This window comes from Sylvia atricapilla, chromosome 1 (assembly GCF_009819655.1).
Source record: "Sylvia atricapilla isolate bSylAtr1 chromosome 1, bSylAtr1.pri, whole genome shotgun sequence".
Lineage (NCBI taxonomy): Eukaryota > Metazoa > Chordata > Aves > Passeriformes > Sylviidae > Sylvia > Sylvia atricapilla.
This window is the reverse complement of record NC_089140.1, coordinates 94,333,811-94,350,317: the sequence shown is the minus strand read 5'-3', so window position 1 is coordinate 94,350,317 and position 16,507 is coordinate 94,333,811. Positions and strand designations below refer to the sequence as shown.

General features: G+C 36.0%; 1 protein-coding gene across 2 annotated transcripts in view; it reads left to right on the top strand.

Annotated features, from left to right (window-relative positions):
- The window catches only part of ZNF407 (zinc finger protein 407), a 335,862-nt gene that overhangs the window by 233,246 nt on the left and 86,109 nt on the right, over positions 1 to 16,507 (top strand). For both annotated transcript variants that reach the window (XM_066328276.1, XM_066328282.1), the window contains one exon: positions 4,104 to 4,282. In XM_066328276.1, the coding sequence (XP_066184373.1) occupies positions 4,104 to 4,282 (179 nt within the window). The remainder of the gene's footprint in view (positions 1 to 4,103; positions 4,283 to 16,507) is intronic.

Below are 16,507 nucleotides of genomic sequence, written 5' to 3'. Positions count from 1 at the left end.
CTAAGAGGCAAAAGTGCAGATGGCTGTGGAGTGGGACATCAGACTTCCTTGTCGCAGGATGCTCCCTGCACAAGCTCGATGACCACTGGAAACTTGAATAAATTGTTTGGGATTGTAGCATCCCAAAGAGAGAGAGAGCTGGGACTGGTTAGTGTCAAAAATGGACTCAGGGGATGTCATCAGTATGCACACATATCTGAAGGGAAGCTCTAAAGAAGAGGAAGCCAAGCTGTTTTTCAGTGGTGCTCAGAGACAGAACAAGAGGCAGTTGGTACAAACAGGAAGATAGGAGGTTTCCTCCGAACATCAGGAAACACAATTCCATTGTTAGGGTGACTGAGCACTGGCACAGGCAGCTCAGGGAAGGTGGGAGATATCTTTGGAGTTTTTCAGAAGCTGCCAAAAAATGGTCCTGGGCAACTGGCAATGGTTCCTCCTGAGCATCAGGGGTGAACCAGAGAATCTCGAGAGGTCCCTTTGAGCCTTAAGCATGCTGATTCTGTGACTAAGTTCTTTTACAATTGACAAGTCATTTCCAGTTTATGATACTTGAATATGCAGGAACCTTTAATTTATTGAGAGCAGATAAAGATACCTGGTTGGTAGGAATGGACTTGCAATGGCAACATGGAATATGCAGCTAGAAGAGCAATGGGAATGCATCACTATGTGATGAACATTAGAGATGTTCAACAACAAATGCCCTTTGTTGTCTTTTTCCAGAAGAGGTTTTCTGTTCATCTTAAGAAGTAGCTGCCTTTCTCAGGAGAATCTTACCATCTGTCTCCCTTATTTTAAAGTGTTATCCTTTACAGAAATGTGGGAGCTCTCCTGGATGTGGAAAGTAGGCCTATGGCCTTGCCAATATATCAGTCTTTCGTGGAGGAGGTCATAGAGGTTTTGTTGCATGGGAAGTATGGGCTGAGCTTTTCAGTTCCTCGTATTTCCTGCTCATCTGCAAAGTACCTTAGCAGCATTTTCCATCTCCTCTTTCACTGTGTATAGCACTGACAAGACAACTGAAAAATCCATACAGGCCTCCCTCTTCCCTTTAATAGGGTTTTTGTGGGCTTTGCATCGACTCTCAAAACTTTCTTCACATCTAATAAGACTTACTGCAAGACATGAAATAAAAAGAAAAATTTTACTGTGTTTCAAGAAGACTTACTGCAAGACATGAAATAAAAAGAAAAACTTTACTGTGTTTCTCTACATCAGAATTGAATATAAACTCATTGACTGTTGCCTTAGACTAATTAAGTCTAATGAGTTCCCTTCCTGTTACTTCAGAGCGTGGATAAATTGACAGAAATATATAAGTTCGATTTTAAAAATGGATCATGAGGATGACAGCATGCTTACACGAAGCAATGGTAGTAGTAATTTAACTTAGAAATCTCTACTGTAGCTTTACTGAACTACAGGCTAGACTCCTAAAACCTGCATTTATTTGTTTGTGGCTGTAATTCAGACTGGAACTCAAAAACCAGAAAGACTTTCCCCAAACGATTTTTATTGGGCTGGGCTCTTATTTTCCAAATTTCAGAACAAAGGAAATCCATATTTCAGGGTTTACAAACACCTGGAAGTGAATCTTATAATACAAGGCCTGTCAAAGGCTTAACTATCATCAGTATTGCAACATTATAACGTTTTAGTTATATTTTTGTCAGGAGATAGCTTTAATAAAAATGCAGTAGTCTTTAAAATCACAGACCTCTGTGTTTACTCACATGATATGAAGTGATGTAACTACACAATGTGTAGTTGCATCACTTATCATGCATTTGTGTAGTTTACATGAGTGTTTGCACTTTTTTCAGTTAGACTGAATTATTGTTTATAGTTTGGTGATAATAATACTATATGCTTGTAAGAAAGTCTAAAAACTAAGCAAAACCCCAAAGCAGTGGTACGCATGGACAGTTCTGTTCTTTTGAGTCAAGAATAAATATACTGATTATTTCTGTTCTGTGTCAGACATATAGTAACATACTTGTACAGTACGTGGGAGATGACTCCTAATAAAACACACATTCAAAGCACACACTGAATAATTAAAAAACATTTTACATGAAGTACAATTTTTTTCCTGTCATATTTGAAGGTATCACTTGGCTTCAAAAAGTGCTTGGATTTGCCAATTGTTACTATCTTGGTTTACCTTATAATGATGGCAAATGCTGCTTTGCAACCTAATATGAGGGGCCATTTGTAATGCCTTGTGATCTCATATTCCTTATTTCTGATTAAGCATTCCTGGCCCTGTCACATGGAAAAATATGGGTTTAAATTTTTTATATCTGTATGTTGGTGTGTTTAGTGACAGATTTTTACTGATGACTGAATAAACGAGGCTTCAGGATTGCTCTGTTTAAAGTAGCTGAAGCAAATTCCAAATCAAAGGAGATAGAACCGGCCTTTTATGGCTTGAACAGGCTGGGTTTTCTTCACAACTCTTACACAGGTTTCCACAGATCCTTTATATATTTCACAGAAATATTTCAAAGTTAAAAGTTTTATATCTTTCCTTAACATAGTATGAGAGCTAAGCTGAAAGAACACAGATATTTTATTTCAGATTCATATGCTCTGCTTTAATCTACTGCCTTTTAAAGTATAACCCATGATAGAAGGTTACCAGGTTGTCTCCTGCTTTCATTGCAGTATACACTACCTTTTTTTCCTTTTTTTGTAAAATACATATTTCATTTTAACAGCATTTATGAGCATTGTAACATTTTTAGGGCTGAATTCTGAAAGATGCTGAGGACCAATATTTTCTATATTTTTCAGTGATAACTGTCTTCTCTGACATTCTCAGGCATCTGACCATTATACCAGTATATAGCAGATGGACATGACAGAGGGTGAGCTTTGGCAGCACCGTAAGGCAGATATCAACTTTACTATGACCATTTCCGAGGGAGAGACAAGCATTCCAGCAGAACTTCAAGCTGCTACTTCCAGTTTAATTTAAGGGGTCCTTTTTTTAGGTGCCTGTTATTGTGGAATTTCTAGCAGCGAGGGGTATATAACCAGTTGCCCAAAATGCTACAGTTGTCTTATTTGAATATTTGTAAAGTATTATGCATTTGTGTAGTCTACATGAGTGTTTTCACTTTTTTTCAGTTAGACTGAATTATTGTTTTTAGTTTGACAATGATAACAGTATAGGCTTGTAAGAAAGTCTAAAAACTAAGCGAAACCCCAAAGCAGTGGTACACATGGACAGTTCTGTTCTTTTGAGTCAAGAATAAATATACTGATTATTTCTGATTGAAATAAATGGAGCAGCAGTGTATTTTATGTAGGATTCATCACAAAGTTCGAATAAGTAGGAATTTCTAATGCAAAATAATTTTGTGATGAGACTGGAAATTTTTAAAGACTAGAAATTAAAAATTACTGCTGTATGGAACTCTCTGTGAATAAGGGAAATGTGAAATCTTTTCTTATTACTTTTTTTCAGAAATATTACAAATATTGCTTTAAATATGTCAAACTGATTGTGTATGCAATCTGACTTTTATGCATGAAAACTACACTGCTTTCACAAAAGCTGTGTTTAAGGTGTAAACTGGAATCTGTGTGTATTTTCAAAAAGATGTAAACTTGAACAACTCAATTCTCCTTCCTAGGAACAGTTCACACAGCGAGATAAAAGTTGGTGGAACACACTCACAAAAATAATACACAGCAACTACTCCTGTTGAATTTAGGAACTGTGTAGCAAAGGTTCATGTGAGCTCCACTGGGAATATTACAGGCATTTGTGAATTTCAGTTTTGCTAGCTAAAGACTTTTGCCTAATTTCTGTCCATCACTGACTACCATGAGAAAAATGGAAATTCTGTAAATGTAACAAATCAATCATTCTGGTTCAGATGTAGTGTTCAGTTGACCTGAAACAGCTTTGAGAGCCTTCATGCAAAGGACAACATTTATGCAAAACCTAAGAGGATGCAAAAAATCTACAGATAATGAAAAATGAGTGATGACTAATGATTTTCTTTTATAAGACTAGGTTTTACTTGAAATGATGGTTGAAAATAAATTAATATATTTCTTTTTTTCTTTTTTTTTTTTTCATTGCTGTTTAGATCTAACTGTGCAGAAAATATCCGTAAACACATCCTGCATACAGGAAAGCATGAAGGAGTAAAAATGTATAACTGCCCTAGGTGTGACTATGGAACAAATATCCCTGTGGAGTTTCGTAACCACTTGAAAGAACTACACCCAGACATTGAAAATCCTGATCTGGCATACTTGCATGCTGGTAAGGTCATTCTCCCCTTTGCTTACAAATTCTTTTCTAAATGCACGTGCTTAAATGATTGTAATAACAAAACAAGAAGTTATTTATTCTGAAGAAGAACATGGTTTTAAAATGGGCTTAATCCTCTTCAAGTTTTCCAGGGTTGAAGATTATGCATTAAGCACTGAAATCTATTCATGTTACACAAGCAAATCTGGCAGTTCAGTAAATAAACATCAGAAGTGGGTGCTATTTAAATTCCTCATTTTGAAATCTAACTGAACTTTTAGGGAGATTTTTTTAAACATTTTTATTATGTCCCTCTGCCTATGGTATTCCCCCAAAAACAGAAACACAAAATTCCATAAGAAATACAGTGGCAAATTATTGCACTCCTTTAAAAATTCTTAGATTTCATTACAAAAAAAAAAAAAAAAGTAGACTGTTCGTCATTAAAAGATAGAACAGCAGAGCTCAACCAACAACTTAGATGTATGTTTTCAGGCTTTTTGTTAGAGAGCACACACATGGTAGTCACTGGAGGAATGCAAAACGAAAACATTGCTTTGGAAACAGGAATTAAAAGATAAGAGATTGGGTGTTTTCTGTTTAGGAACACGTTTTTTTTTGGTTTTTATTTGGTTTTGGGGTTTTTGGTTTTTTTAATAGATTCTGCATTTCAGAGTGGAAGGCAGAAGTTTATTGGAATCATCAAGTTAGGAGAAAAATAAGGAGTTCAGTGACAGGAGGTTAGGAAAAATAATACAAAATTAGTCTGGAGCTTGAATGAAATGTGATCTTAATGCAGGAGAGGCAGATAACTTAGACATCACTGGGTGGAAAGACAAGTCAGAGCAGTGGGAAAAAAGAACAGATGGTGAGAAGAAAGAGTTGGGGAATCCAGAGGAGGAAGGAGCTATGTGGGCCAAAGTCTCCCTGAGATGCAAATTAATCTTCCATTAAATTACTACTATTAGTACTCCTTTTTCAGATTTGAATCTTGTGTAAGGAATTAATTTCACAGTTTTTGATACCCTCATACCTGTAAAAAAGCAAAACCTGGAGAATTTTCATGCAACTTTGTGCAGTGTATACACTGTAGTTATTTTAAAACCTCTCAGTCTTCTCAAAATGACTGCTTGCTTTCTTGACTAGAGGCAGTGTATTATTTGTACCATATATTTCTATTTGCCAAGTATTCCACTTCATTTTGGAACCAATCATCATGTCATGTCAGCATATGGTGGATAATATCTGGATGTGCAAACAAAATGCCAGTTGGCAGAATCCCAATTTCAAAATAGGTCAGAAAACTGATCACATTTCACCATAGTTCTCACTAAAGCAAATGAATATTCAACTCATAGCTTAAATCCAGACACTGTTGGATTTTTACTACAGTAATCCCACTTAATATGAAAAAATCAAATGCTTTCAATAGACAGATAGGCAGATGTAATAGAGAGCTGTAGCAGTGATAGAATCGCTAACATTCCAAAATTACAAATATTTTATGCACGTTTTCCCATTATTAGTTTAAGACTATAGCTGGGTAAATTAATTGTTCGTTGCAGCATGCTGTGGTTAAAACCATTCAGCTTGCTTGTCTTGGTAACACAGGAAAACAGTCATCAGTGTATTGTATCCTGATGATATTTCTTTTCTGTACATTCACTCTCAAACTGTAGAAATCCCCTAGCACTAAACAGGGTACTGTGCAAATATATTAGGACTAGCAAGAACAGATTGTCACCTAATGATTGCCAGGCACACCTAGAACTGGTATACAACAAAAGTCTTGAAATGCTTGTGTAATCCCACTGCTAAAAGGATGACACTGTATTTTCCTTTCAAAAAGAAGCACTATTAAAGAGGAACCTGGGAGATAATTGTATATTCATACTGTAGTTAAATTAAAGGGGATTTCGTTTCTTTTGATCCATTTCTGAGTGCTGGCCATCTGAGAGTTAAAGGTTTTAGAGAAGATTTTTAGAGGAATGAAGGACAACTTCTGTGCCCTGGCTAACATCCCTTATAAAAATAAGATTTGTTCTGTGTCTGGTTCACCGTTACTGATGACTTATTGGTCATTGGCTGCACCCACAGAGAATCTACAACACGACATAGAACCCCTTAGGATGATAGGAGTATGAAAGTGTCATACAAGATTGATTTTTTTTCTTTTTTTAACTTAAACATATTTGTCTGTCTTTTATGTTCTAATATTGCTTTGTAACAGGAAAGCCAGCCCTTTTGCTTCTTTGAGCAGATGGAAACAGAGTAAGTCTCTTCACTGGCAAAGAGAGAGACACCAACTCCAGCCACTTTGCAGGACAGGCAGAAATTCCTTCACCACAGCCCATCAAGAGTGGAGCTGTGGGGTACCTTTAGGATGTGACTGGGAGTAAAAGTCAAGTCTGTTTCTTGTCTGTGAAATTAAGACTGACAGTTGGATTTCTAATTTAAATTTAGTGCTCTTTATAATGGCTGTGGGAAGAGTAGAAGCTTCAGACAAGTCTTAACCTCAGATTTGGGCAACAGTTTAAGTTCAGGGAATCACCCCAGCCTGCAAGTTCTTATGATGGCAAGTCAGATCTATTTATAAAATGAATTATTTATTAAACAAAGAAGAGAGAGCAGATGAAAGATCTTAATCAGAATTACTTACTACACAGTATAAAACTAAAAATGTACATTATCAAGGTACCTATATTAGAGCCAGGAAAAGAAATAATATTGATTAGGAGTCAAATCTAACTTAACACTGAAACCATGATAATGTGCACATTCCTTCACTAAATCCCTGGAGAGTACCTGCAAAGCAGGTGTCCTTGCTCATGGAGAAACTCCACACATTTCCAGGGAAATGTATAGAAGATTTCTTCTTTGTGAAAGTTTGGTGTGGCTCTTACAGTTGCAAAGTGAATGTCTGTCAAAAATCCAGTTTATCTTTCCATCAGTCAGTCGTTTATTGGCAGTTGGGAGATCTTAACCCTATGGTGCCAAAATAACTCACTATAAGACAGCTTGTCCTGTTTGAGTTGTCTGGCTGGTTAACAAACAGATAAGCTCTTGTGGGCGGTGAGATGCCTGGCTGCAATAATATAATGCTCTAATATTAGTTTCTATTTAGCTTTCTTTGGCAGCTTCTGTATTGCCTTATGGGGTCAATGGTAGTAAGGAGCTTGAGGAAGCTGCATTTCTAAGGGAGAGGCTGGGAAGATGGAAGGCAAAAGAAGCTGACTTTACATTTGTGAGAATGATACTGTAATTGCACAGTGATAGCACTTCTGTTCTAAATTGGTATATAGAAATGCCAGAAAACCAAGCCTTCAGACTTTCTTTCCTCTTTTTGCTGTTGGTTTCCTCTGTCACAGAGGGAGTTATTTAACAATACAATTGTATTCCTTATAAATCTTGCATATTTTAAAACAATAACAGTCTGGATTATACTTTTGTCTTTAACTTTTAAAATTTACTACCTTTGAACAGCAGGCCTTTCATGCAGACAAGCCAACAGAGATACATGCAGTTCACGTAAAAATTGTAAACTGAATTTGCTAGGCCGTACTTCAAATATCAGTTTATGCATTTAACCTTAATTTTTATCCAGATCATCAGGTCTGTTTTTTAAAATGTCTGTGTGTTGGTCTGTAGGAGCTTGATGCCTATTTCTTGATATTTTCTGACCCATTTTCTCAAGATCTCGTTTAAAAATGAAATCTTCTTGGAAAAAAAAGCCAAGAATACAGCGACTGTTTTCTATTATCCACAATATGATTTTATTTTCTTTTTAAAACCATATTTAAGATACTGATAGATCTTACAGCTGTTCTGAAAACAGAACTGGGCTTACTAGCAAGCTCAGGAATCCTGCAGGTAATGTTTAAGTGATAGAAATTTGGTTCCAGTGGAAGCTGTTTATGTACATTCTTGTTATCCATGTGCAAAACTGAATGTATGTCATTACAAATGGAAAATTAATGCAATAGATGAGCAATTTGTCCTTTCATGTTGCTGACAATAATTTTAGTGGTTTTTCTAAAAATTACATTATTTGATTAAAAAAAAATAATTGAGTTTCTTACTGTGGGCTTGTCTGAATTGTGAGTCTCAAAGCAAGCTGAAGAAATCTTTTTATTCTTGTGTGCATTGCATTTCCAAAACTCTTGAATGTATTTTCTTCTAACTGATGCTACATTGCAATCTGGGTTGAACTGAACCTGAATTCTTTGTCAAGTGGGACAGGAGAAGGGCCCATACCTGTGGAAGATCTTGAAAGGGATCAGTATTCCAGTTTTCTTTCTTGGTGCTTTGTCTGCTTTGGAGCAGCATCACTTGGTAGTGATAATTTCAGTTTAAACTAGATGTTCATAATTTAGGACCTCTTCTCTTACAAACATTGTGATGCTATTATGATGCATTATTTATGTCCAAACAGTGTAATATCTATGCCTGAACATCTCCATTATTCCAATAGCTGCAGTGTTCATGGTGTCACACAGTGTGCCATAGTAGCCTTCTGTGGATATTAAACTGGTCATAAGCAAAAAGCTCTTCAGAGAGGAGGGAAGCAGTTTGCTCATTATTGGTTTTGTGATAATGTTGAAAGTTATGTGGTGATACTGAGAGGTTTTTTCCATATCATTATTTCCATGCTGCACTGTAAAAAGTGGAGATTATTTCCAAGAATGAGTGCAATCCTAGAAGTCAGAATAACCCAGTTTTTCACTGAGCAAAAGATATAATGGTCCTGCTTTTTGTACAAGTTTCCTCATGTGCAAAATAGGTGCAGTGCTTACATAGTTTGAGCCACAAAACTCTTGCTGGAAAATGGCTTCACGACAGTCAACTATGTGATTAGGGAACTGCTTAAGGCACTGAACAGAAAATTTGGTGATGTTTAATTTAGTATTAGTAGTCATGCCAAATACTTCTTGGATGTTGTTAAAAAAAAAAAAAATCAGTGAAGCCAGCTCAATTAATTGTACTCTTTGGTAAGGGTTTGGGGTTTTTTTCTGTGACAGTGATACTATGCTTGCAAAGCACTCGAATTTTCCAGCATGTGGTGAGAGAGTCTTACCCCCCATAGCCCCATGAGTAGGAGTGGAGGATCACTTACTCCTATGGATCCTGACAGAGCTAAAAGTGTGAGCTGCTTCCCTGCTTTGCACAGACATGTTTTGGGGAGTGCTTGGAAGTACAGCTTTGTGTGCCTGTGCCTCTGTGAAAATTATAGGTGCCTCTGGGGTTGGGCATTCACAGAACAAAGATTGTGACGATTGTGTTTTGGCAGTTAGCTGCCTACGTGGTGATTGAACGCTTAGTGTTCATGAAGAGTTACATAATTCATGACCAAATGATAGATAGGTACTTGATTATAGTGTATGAGTTGCTTCACAGGGAGAAAATACCAGACATGAGCTACTCTTAGTCTAGCTGAGAAAAGCCTAAGAAAAATCAGTTACTGAAAGTGTAGTCAGACAAATTGAAATGAGAAACAAGGTGCAAACACTTAAATATGAGGTCAATTGAGCTCTGGCAGCAACTAGCAAAAGAAATTATTCTTGTTCTGTTCCTTTGAGCCTTGAGAAGACTGGATGTCTTTCTGGAAAATAAGTTTTAGGAGGGCCCAAGGTTGCCGGGTTCAAAACGTAAAGGGGCTTTGACATACCAGAAGTCAGACTATTATCTAATGGTCCTTTCTGCTCTTAAATCTTCAAACAGTGTTAATCTACAGCCTCCTGGTAAGGGCTGTGTTTGTGAATCTAAAGTATTTGGGTGTTGTGATAGCAGTGGAATAGCTGAGGAGACAGGTAAGTCGCCTGAAGTGTTCTCTCTCAGAGAGGCAACATTTCTCAGAGAGGCAACATTCTCATCATCAGTGCTAAATTCTTTCTCTCTTTGAGCCTGAAGTGGAAACTGTTTGTTTCTGGTATGTCATTAAATCCATGATAAAATATCTTGTAACATACATTTATTTATTTGTTTAATGTGTTTGAAAAATCCATATAAAATTCTGCTCTTTTCCCTGGCAGTTCCCTTACTATGTTATTGTCTCATCTTTTAAATATGTTTGAAAAATATTTTTGCAAACTTTAAGTGCACTTTTCAAAAGGCCTTGCTTTCCACACGTTTCTCTTTCAGTTTCTTTAGCTTTTGAGAAACAGGGCTGTACCAGCAACCTGCAGCATGATTGCATCATCAACAAGGGACAAAATTGTGATCCTATCAGTTGTAACAGTTGCAATATTCATGAATGGAATTCTGAAAGTTCAAATAGTTAATCCCAAATAAAATTGTGATCTTTATCCCACTTGACAGCTACATTTATCAAATTATTAAGAAAAAAAATTGATTGCTAAAAGTTATGGTGTGATCTATTATGTGATTTTATCAAGGTATAACTGTATTACCAAATGGAAACTGCAGACTTATTCAGAATGTGAATTGGACACACAGAACCTGATAATATAGCAATTATACTAGCATCCTAGTGCTTTTCTACTTCTAAATATTTTTCCTACTCCTTTCTTTTGTGTTTTTTGATTCTTTAATAGAAAATATAGAGTTAAAAAAATAGGAAAAAGAAACAGTAAAGCCTGTTTGCTCTTATACTTTTTGAATTTATCAAACTACAAAAATATAAAATCAGTAAATGGTATTTATCAATGAAGTAATGGAAATACAAGTCAGTTGAGTACTTATGCAAACTTGTAATTCATACCTGATGTAAAACCTCCAAAGAATGCAAAGGTGCACAGTTTTGTTTGCAAGCATATTTAACTTTTTTTTAATAGTTAATGTTCTTAATCTTTATCACTGTTTAAATAAAACACTTTAAATCCTGTCATTTGAAACAATATTAAAATTGTCATTGCTAGATATAGGGAAATCAGGTGCAAGCTTTTACAGCAGGAGAATATTGCTTGGGTTTCTAGTCAGATAAAACATTATTTTTGATGGCTGGTATACTTTAAAAAAAGAAAAAGGCAGCAGCAGCTCTGCTTCAAACAGGTTTGCTCTTGTCATAGCTATTAGTACCAGTCTTTCAATAGCATGTCATGTTGATTGGCAGACACTCCCTTTCCTCTTTTGTGGAGAATAATAATTTTAGTGTGTGCTTGAAATAAAAACCTAGTATAAATGATTTTCTGTTTGTAAAGGAGAAAGCCAGGTTCTTTTTAACATATGTAGATTATGTATTATTGTGTTTCAGGAAAGATTAGTCTATGTTAAAAAAAAAAAAAAATTTTTTTTGAACTGTCATTTATTAGAAGGCATTTTATACCTAGCAGAGCTTCCATAGCCAGTATATTTATCTGGGTGGTCATGACATCAGAGTTGGTTGTTTCCAGGTAGCAACTGAAATAGAAAAAAAAAAAATGAGTTCATGAAAGTACTTAATTTTTTTTTTCCCTAGGATATAGCTTTTTCTGCTGCTGTTGAAGAGAATAGGGACTCCTTTCATAGTTCTTTCGTTGCTTTTCCTGAGCAATCAGCATATATTCCTGCTGAGTGACATGAAAGGAGGTTTTGAAATATTTTGATGCAAATATTACATCATCTAATATTCAAAACCCACTACTATTAATATTAGTTACATCTTTTAAGTGAATGGTATTCTCAGATAAGAATGAAAGCAAATCAGTCTCACTAAAGAAAAAATGTTGAGAATATATTTTTAAAGGAAAAGGAAAATACTGCCTAGACCAAAGTGTGGAACACCTCTTAATACTTCTGCTCAGTGGAGGTAGAACAGGTGTCCTGTTGTGTGCCATAAACTGCAGGGCCATTGCACAGGGCTTTCCTTGTTGTGTACAGCACCAAAACAATGCAGTCACAATCCTGCTTTCTTTTCAGTGCATTTCTGTCCACAGCCCTCCTAGCAGTCATCGTTCCTTTTCTGAAAACTATTCCAGTTTGTAACAGGGCAACTCATTTTTGTGGTGTGAGCTATTGCTCCTGACCAGATGAATCTCTTTGCCCGTATCTAAATATTTAATCTGGGTGTTGCTGTGTGCCTCCTTTCCTGTCATGGCATTCTAGTTTCCAAAGTTGGGAACCATTTGGGTGGCCTGCAAGGGGGCTGTGCCACAGTGGATGATAAAGAAACTCTCTTCAGGTCTGAATTTTTGTTGAACCCTTAATAGGGCACATTGTATTTGCCCTCAAAAGACCCTTGGAGAGGCATCTGCTTTGCAAATTCCTTGCATTGCCCATGCTGGATCCCTGCTGGTGTCCATAAAGACTGGTGCCTCTGCAAGGATGTCAGGTTCACCGATGAAAAGAAGGTAATCTTACTCCAAGATACTATTTCAGTATATTAATAGATAAAATATCCTTCATGAAGAACGAGCCACATTATTGCCTATTTGGAGCTAAAAATAGGCTATCCTAGCATAAAACTTTTAAAGCAAGGCTGAAATATTTAAGTGCAGAAGTAGAAGAAGGCCCTTAAGACATGACAGCCATCTAGAAAGGCAAAAATATTTAATTGTGCTAGAAGATAATCTAAATGCATAATATTATGTGGCTAATGTAAATAATAAAAGGAACTACTAGTATTGGAATATCAACATACTAAAATTTGGAGAAAAGCACCAAAAAAAGGGATAACAAGGTCATCAAGGAAACTTTCCAAACAAACAAAAAGAAAGATAATAATCTTACAAGAGGATTAAAAAATAAAGATGTATAGTGCCTAGGAGTAATTCAGGATATTTTTAGGGGGAGATAGTCCTACACTCTGAACACTTACATTGCTTTCCTATTATGCATATTTAAGAGTAGATCTGTTAGTCTATCATCCAGAGAAGTTGTGCTAGAGTTCTCCGAAACACAAAGATCTTATATTTTATTTTCATTAAAGTAAATATAAATATTAGACACAACTTGAAGAATGAAATGAAAATTTTGATTTAAAATGTGTGGTAAAATTTTAATATATATAGTAGATAAAAATTATTTAATAACTTATATATTTAAACTTTATTGATAATAATGATACATTCCTACTTTGTGTTAGACATAATTATTAAAAATTTAATTCCAATGAGAATATAAATAATAAATATCTATAAATAAACCTAAATTATTAATTTCTCAACTATACCGTCTCCTTTATGAACTAATTATTTCATCACTTGCAGACTTGAACTAACAGTGCTTTGAAGATCTATGGGCACTATATTTCAAATAACCATAGCAGGGTGTATTTTGCCTACGTAATGCCAACACCTCTTGGTGGCTTTCTCTGTGGCTCTGCATTATTTAGGGGACACTTTATGCTTTTTCCTCCTGTGAGATGTTACTAGCGTCCCAACAATCTGCACTGAAAGTGTTTTTGATAAATAGCCTAAATGATTAATATTTGTAAGCCTGCTTGCAGGTCATTGTCTGAGTTTTAGATGCTTTTATAAGTTACACAAAATTACTTGCTTGTTAGACATAGTTTCCTTACTGCATAAAAAATAGCAAATAATTTCACAATCAGAAAAGTGCCAACATTGTTGTGGTTTACAGCTACCAACTAAATGCCACACCCCAATCACTCATTCCCACCAGTAGAGACAAAAGTGAGAAAGCTCCAAGGCTGAGATAAAGGCAATTTATTAGGTGAAACAACACAAGGAGTTAATTCATCATGCCACATGGGCTGGCAGGTGTTATCTACAGGAAAGCTGAGCTCCGTGGCATGTAATGGTGGCTTGGGAAGACACATGCCAGTACTCCAGACATCCCCCCGCTTCTTTCTTTCCTCCTCCACTTTATGTGCTGAATGGTGCCATGTCGTCTGGAATTTTCCTTTGGTCAGCTTTGGTCAGCTGGGTCAGCTGGGTCCTGCCTGTGTCCCCTCCCAGCTCCTTGTGCACCCCCAGCCTCCTCACTGGTGGGGTGGGGAGCAGAAGAGCCTTGACTTTGTGCAAGCACTGCTCAGGACTAGTAAAATCATCCCTATAACAATATTTCCAGCTAAAATTCAACACATACTAGCTACTGTGAAGTAAATTAATTAAATACCTGAGCCAAAGCCAGAACATAGGTATAGGAGATTGAGTCATAGTGTTAGTTGTGTGCTCAGTGCTTTGCTACTTTGGGTCATGAGTGAAGAGAGGAGCCCTCAGCAATAATTGCTCCAATGAATCACAAATCATTGCAATTCCATCCTGATTTTAAAAATTTCTTCTGGACTTTCTTTTTGTTTGCTTTCATTAATCCAATCTGTGCTGCACTGATTTCCCGTTAATTTCTTGACATGGCATCTTGAGTCTTAACCTTTGTAAGTAGGATGCCTTGTCTGTCTGATACTCGTGTTCTTTTGTACTTCTAATTTCTATTTTACTTCCAATAGTTCTTCATAATTTTTCCATCTTTTCATTTACCAGATCTTTGGTACCTTTCAAATGCTAAATGCTCTCCCATATATCCTTAGTAACCATGCTGGATTTTTCTGTCCTTTTTAATATTTAGGTTTTATTGGATGAATGTAGATTGCACCTTCTCTAACTCTACCTTAAATAATTGCCACTTAAGGGAATTAAGAAGTACAAGGGAAGGAAAATGCTGACCCATAGACTAAGCAGAAGGAAAAAACGTTCCCACTGGGTCCAATTTCCTAAGAAGGACCATCAGGATAGTGACTAGGACCTGAAATTATGGGCTGAATGACCTCTAAAAAATTACCAGTTCAGAGAGGAGCTTGTCTCTAACTGTTTGCACTAAAGGAAATTAAGATAGGTAGAAGTCTCACAGAAGAAAGATTGCTTCACTTTCTTGGTGAACATATAAGAGCATAATATGAAACTATATCTCATATAAATACATTGCATGTCGGCTGTCTATAATTCTTGTATCATGTCAAAAAGCCATGGAGACAGATATCATGTCTCTTAACTCCCAGCTGGCCAGTTAGTGGGGAACCCCTTTTTCTTAGTACGTCTTCTGAATGTAAGATATTTTATGCATGTCTTGCATTTATTGGAATGAGTATGTGCTCATCAATATCTAACATCAAAGAAATGGTTTGTACTTAAGTAACCACTGCAGATTTAATACAGATGTTTTCATTCTCTGAGTCATTACAATATGATTTTCATATAATTTTCTCTGATAGTAAAAAGAGACCTTAAAGTGAGTGCAATTTTCATATAAATTGCATAGGAACCTGAGCATTATTAAAAGCTCTGAGCTTCAGACAATTCAGATCACTGGTTCAGATTCCGCATGTCTGGATGAAAGGTAGTGCTGGTTTAAGAGGGTGCAATTCCAGTTCCTTGGCTTTGGGAAGTAGAGGAGCTGCCCGACATTCAAAAGCACAGTTGGACATATTTCTGCACTGTAGTTAAGAGTACTTCTCTGGTATTTAAAGATCAGTTACTGATTGTCACAGTCCCTGCTTAAATAATGTATCAGAAACTTAGATTATTGTTGAGGATTTTATTAGTAGTTGTCCTGTAGTTAAAAGAGTGGGATTGTTTGTAAGTTTGGGATTACAGTGTGTAATGTACTTACAAAAAAGGCATTAAGATAACTACCATACTACATGCTAAACTATGCTCCTACTTGTTTTATACTTTGCCAAAATGGTACTTCCTATTCAGTCTGGGAACTAATAGCAGATAACAGTTCTCAGAAAACAGGTTTTAGGAGATTTAAAAGAATTTATCTACTTTGAAGTAATAGTATCTAAAGAAAACATAAAATGAAAGCATCTAATGATAGCAAGAAAGTCAAAACTGATTATCAAGTTATCTTAACATACATTGAAAGGTTTTAGGCAAACATTTTTAATGTAAAATTGGTTTTGGATTTGGCATATATATCTGAAATTCAGGGCTCTATTTGAAGAATTTGAAGTTAGGAATTACTAAACAACCAATTGTACACTCAGTAAAATCGTTTTAGTGGTTTCTGGAATGTTTGAGTAATGTAAAATTAAAAAGGAAAAGGCATGGTGAAACATTTGGAGTCCTTACATATTAGTGCATATCACCACCACAAAGTGCCTGTGGGATAAAGCTGCTTCTAGTCAATTCAAGTTAGCCTCGTCTAGTAAGGATTTATCTACAAATCCGTGCTATAACAATACTATTCTGTGTTCTATTAATTGTTGTTGACTCTTTCTTTTGTAATCCACCTTCCTCTGAGCAAATTCAGCTACTATCAAAATTGTCAGTAAAATTTGCTAAGCCACTTATGTTTTCTTCTATCCACTCAAAAAATACCCCTGAAATGTGAAGTCAG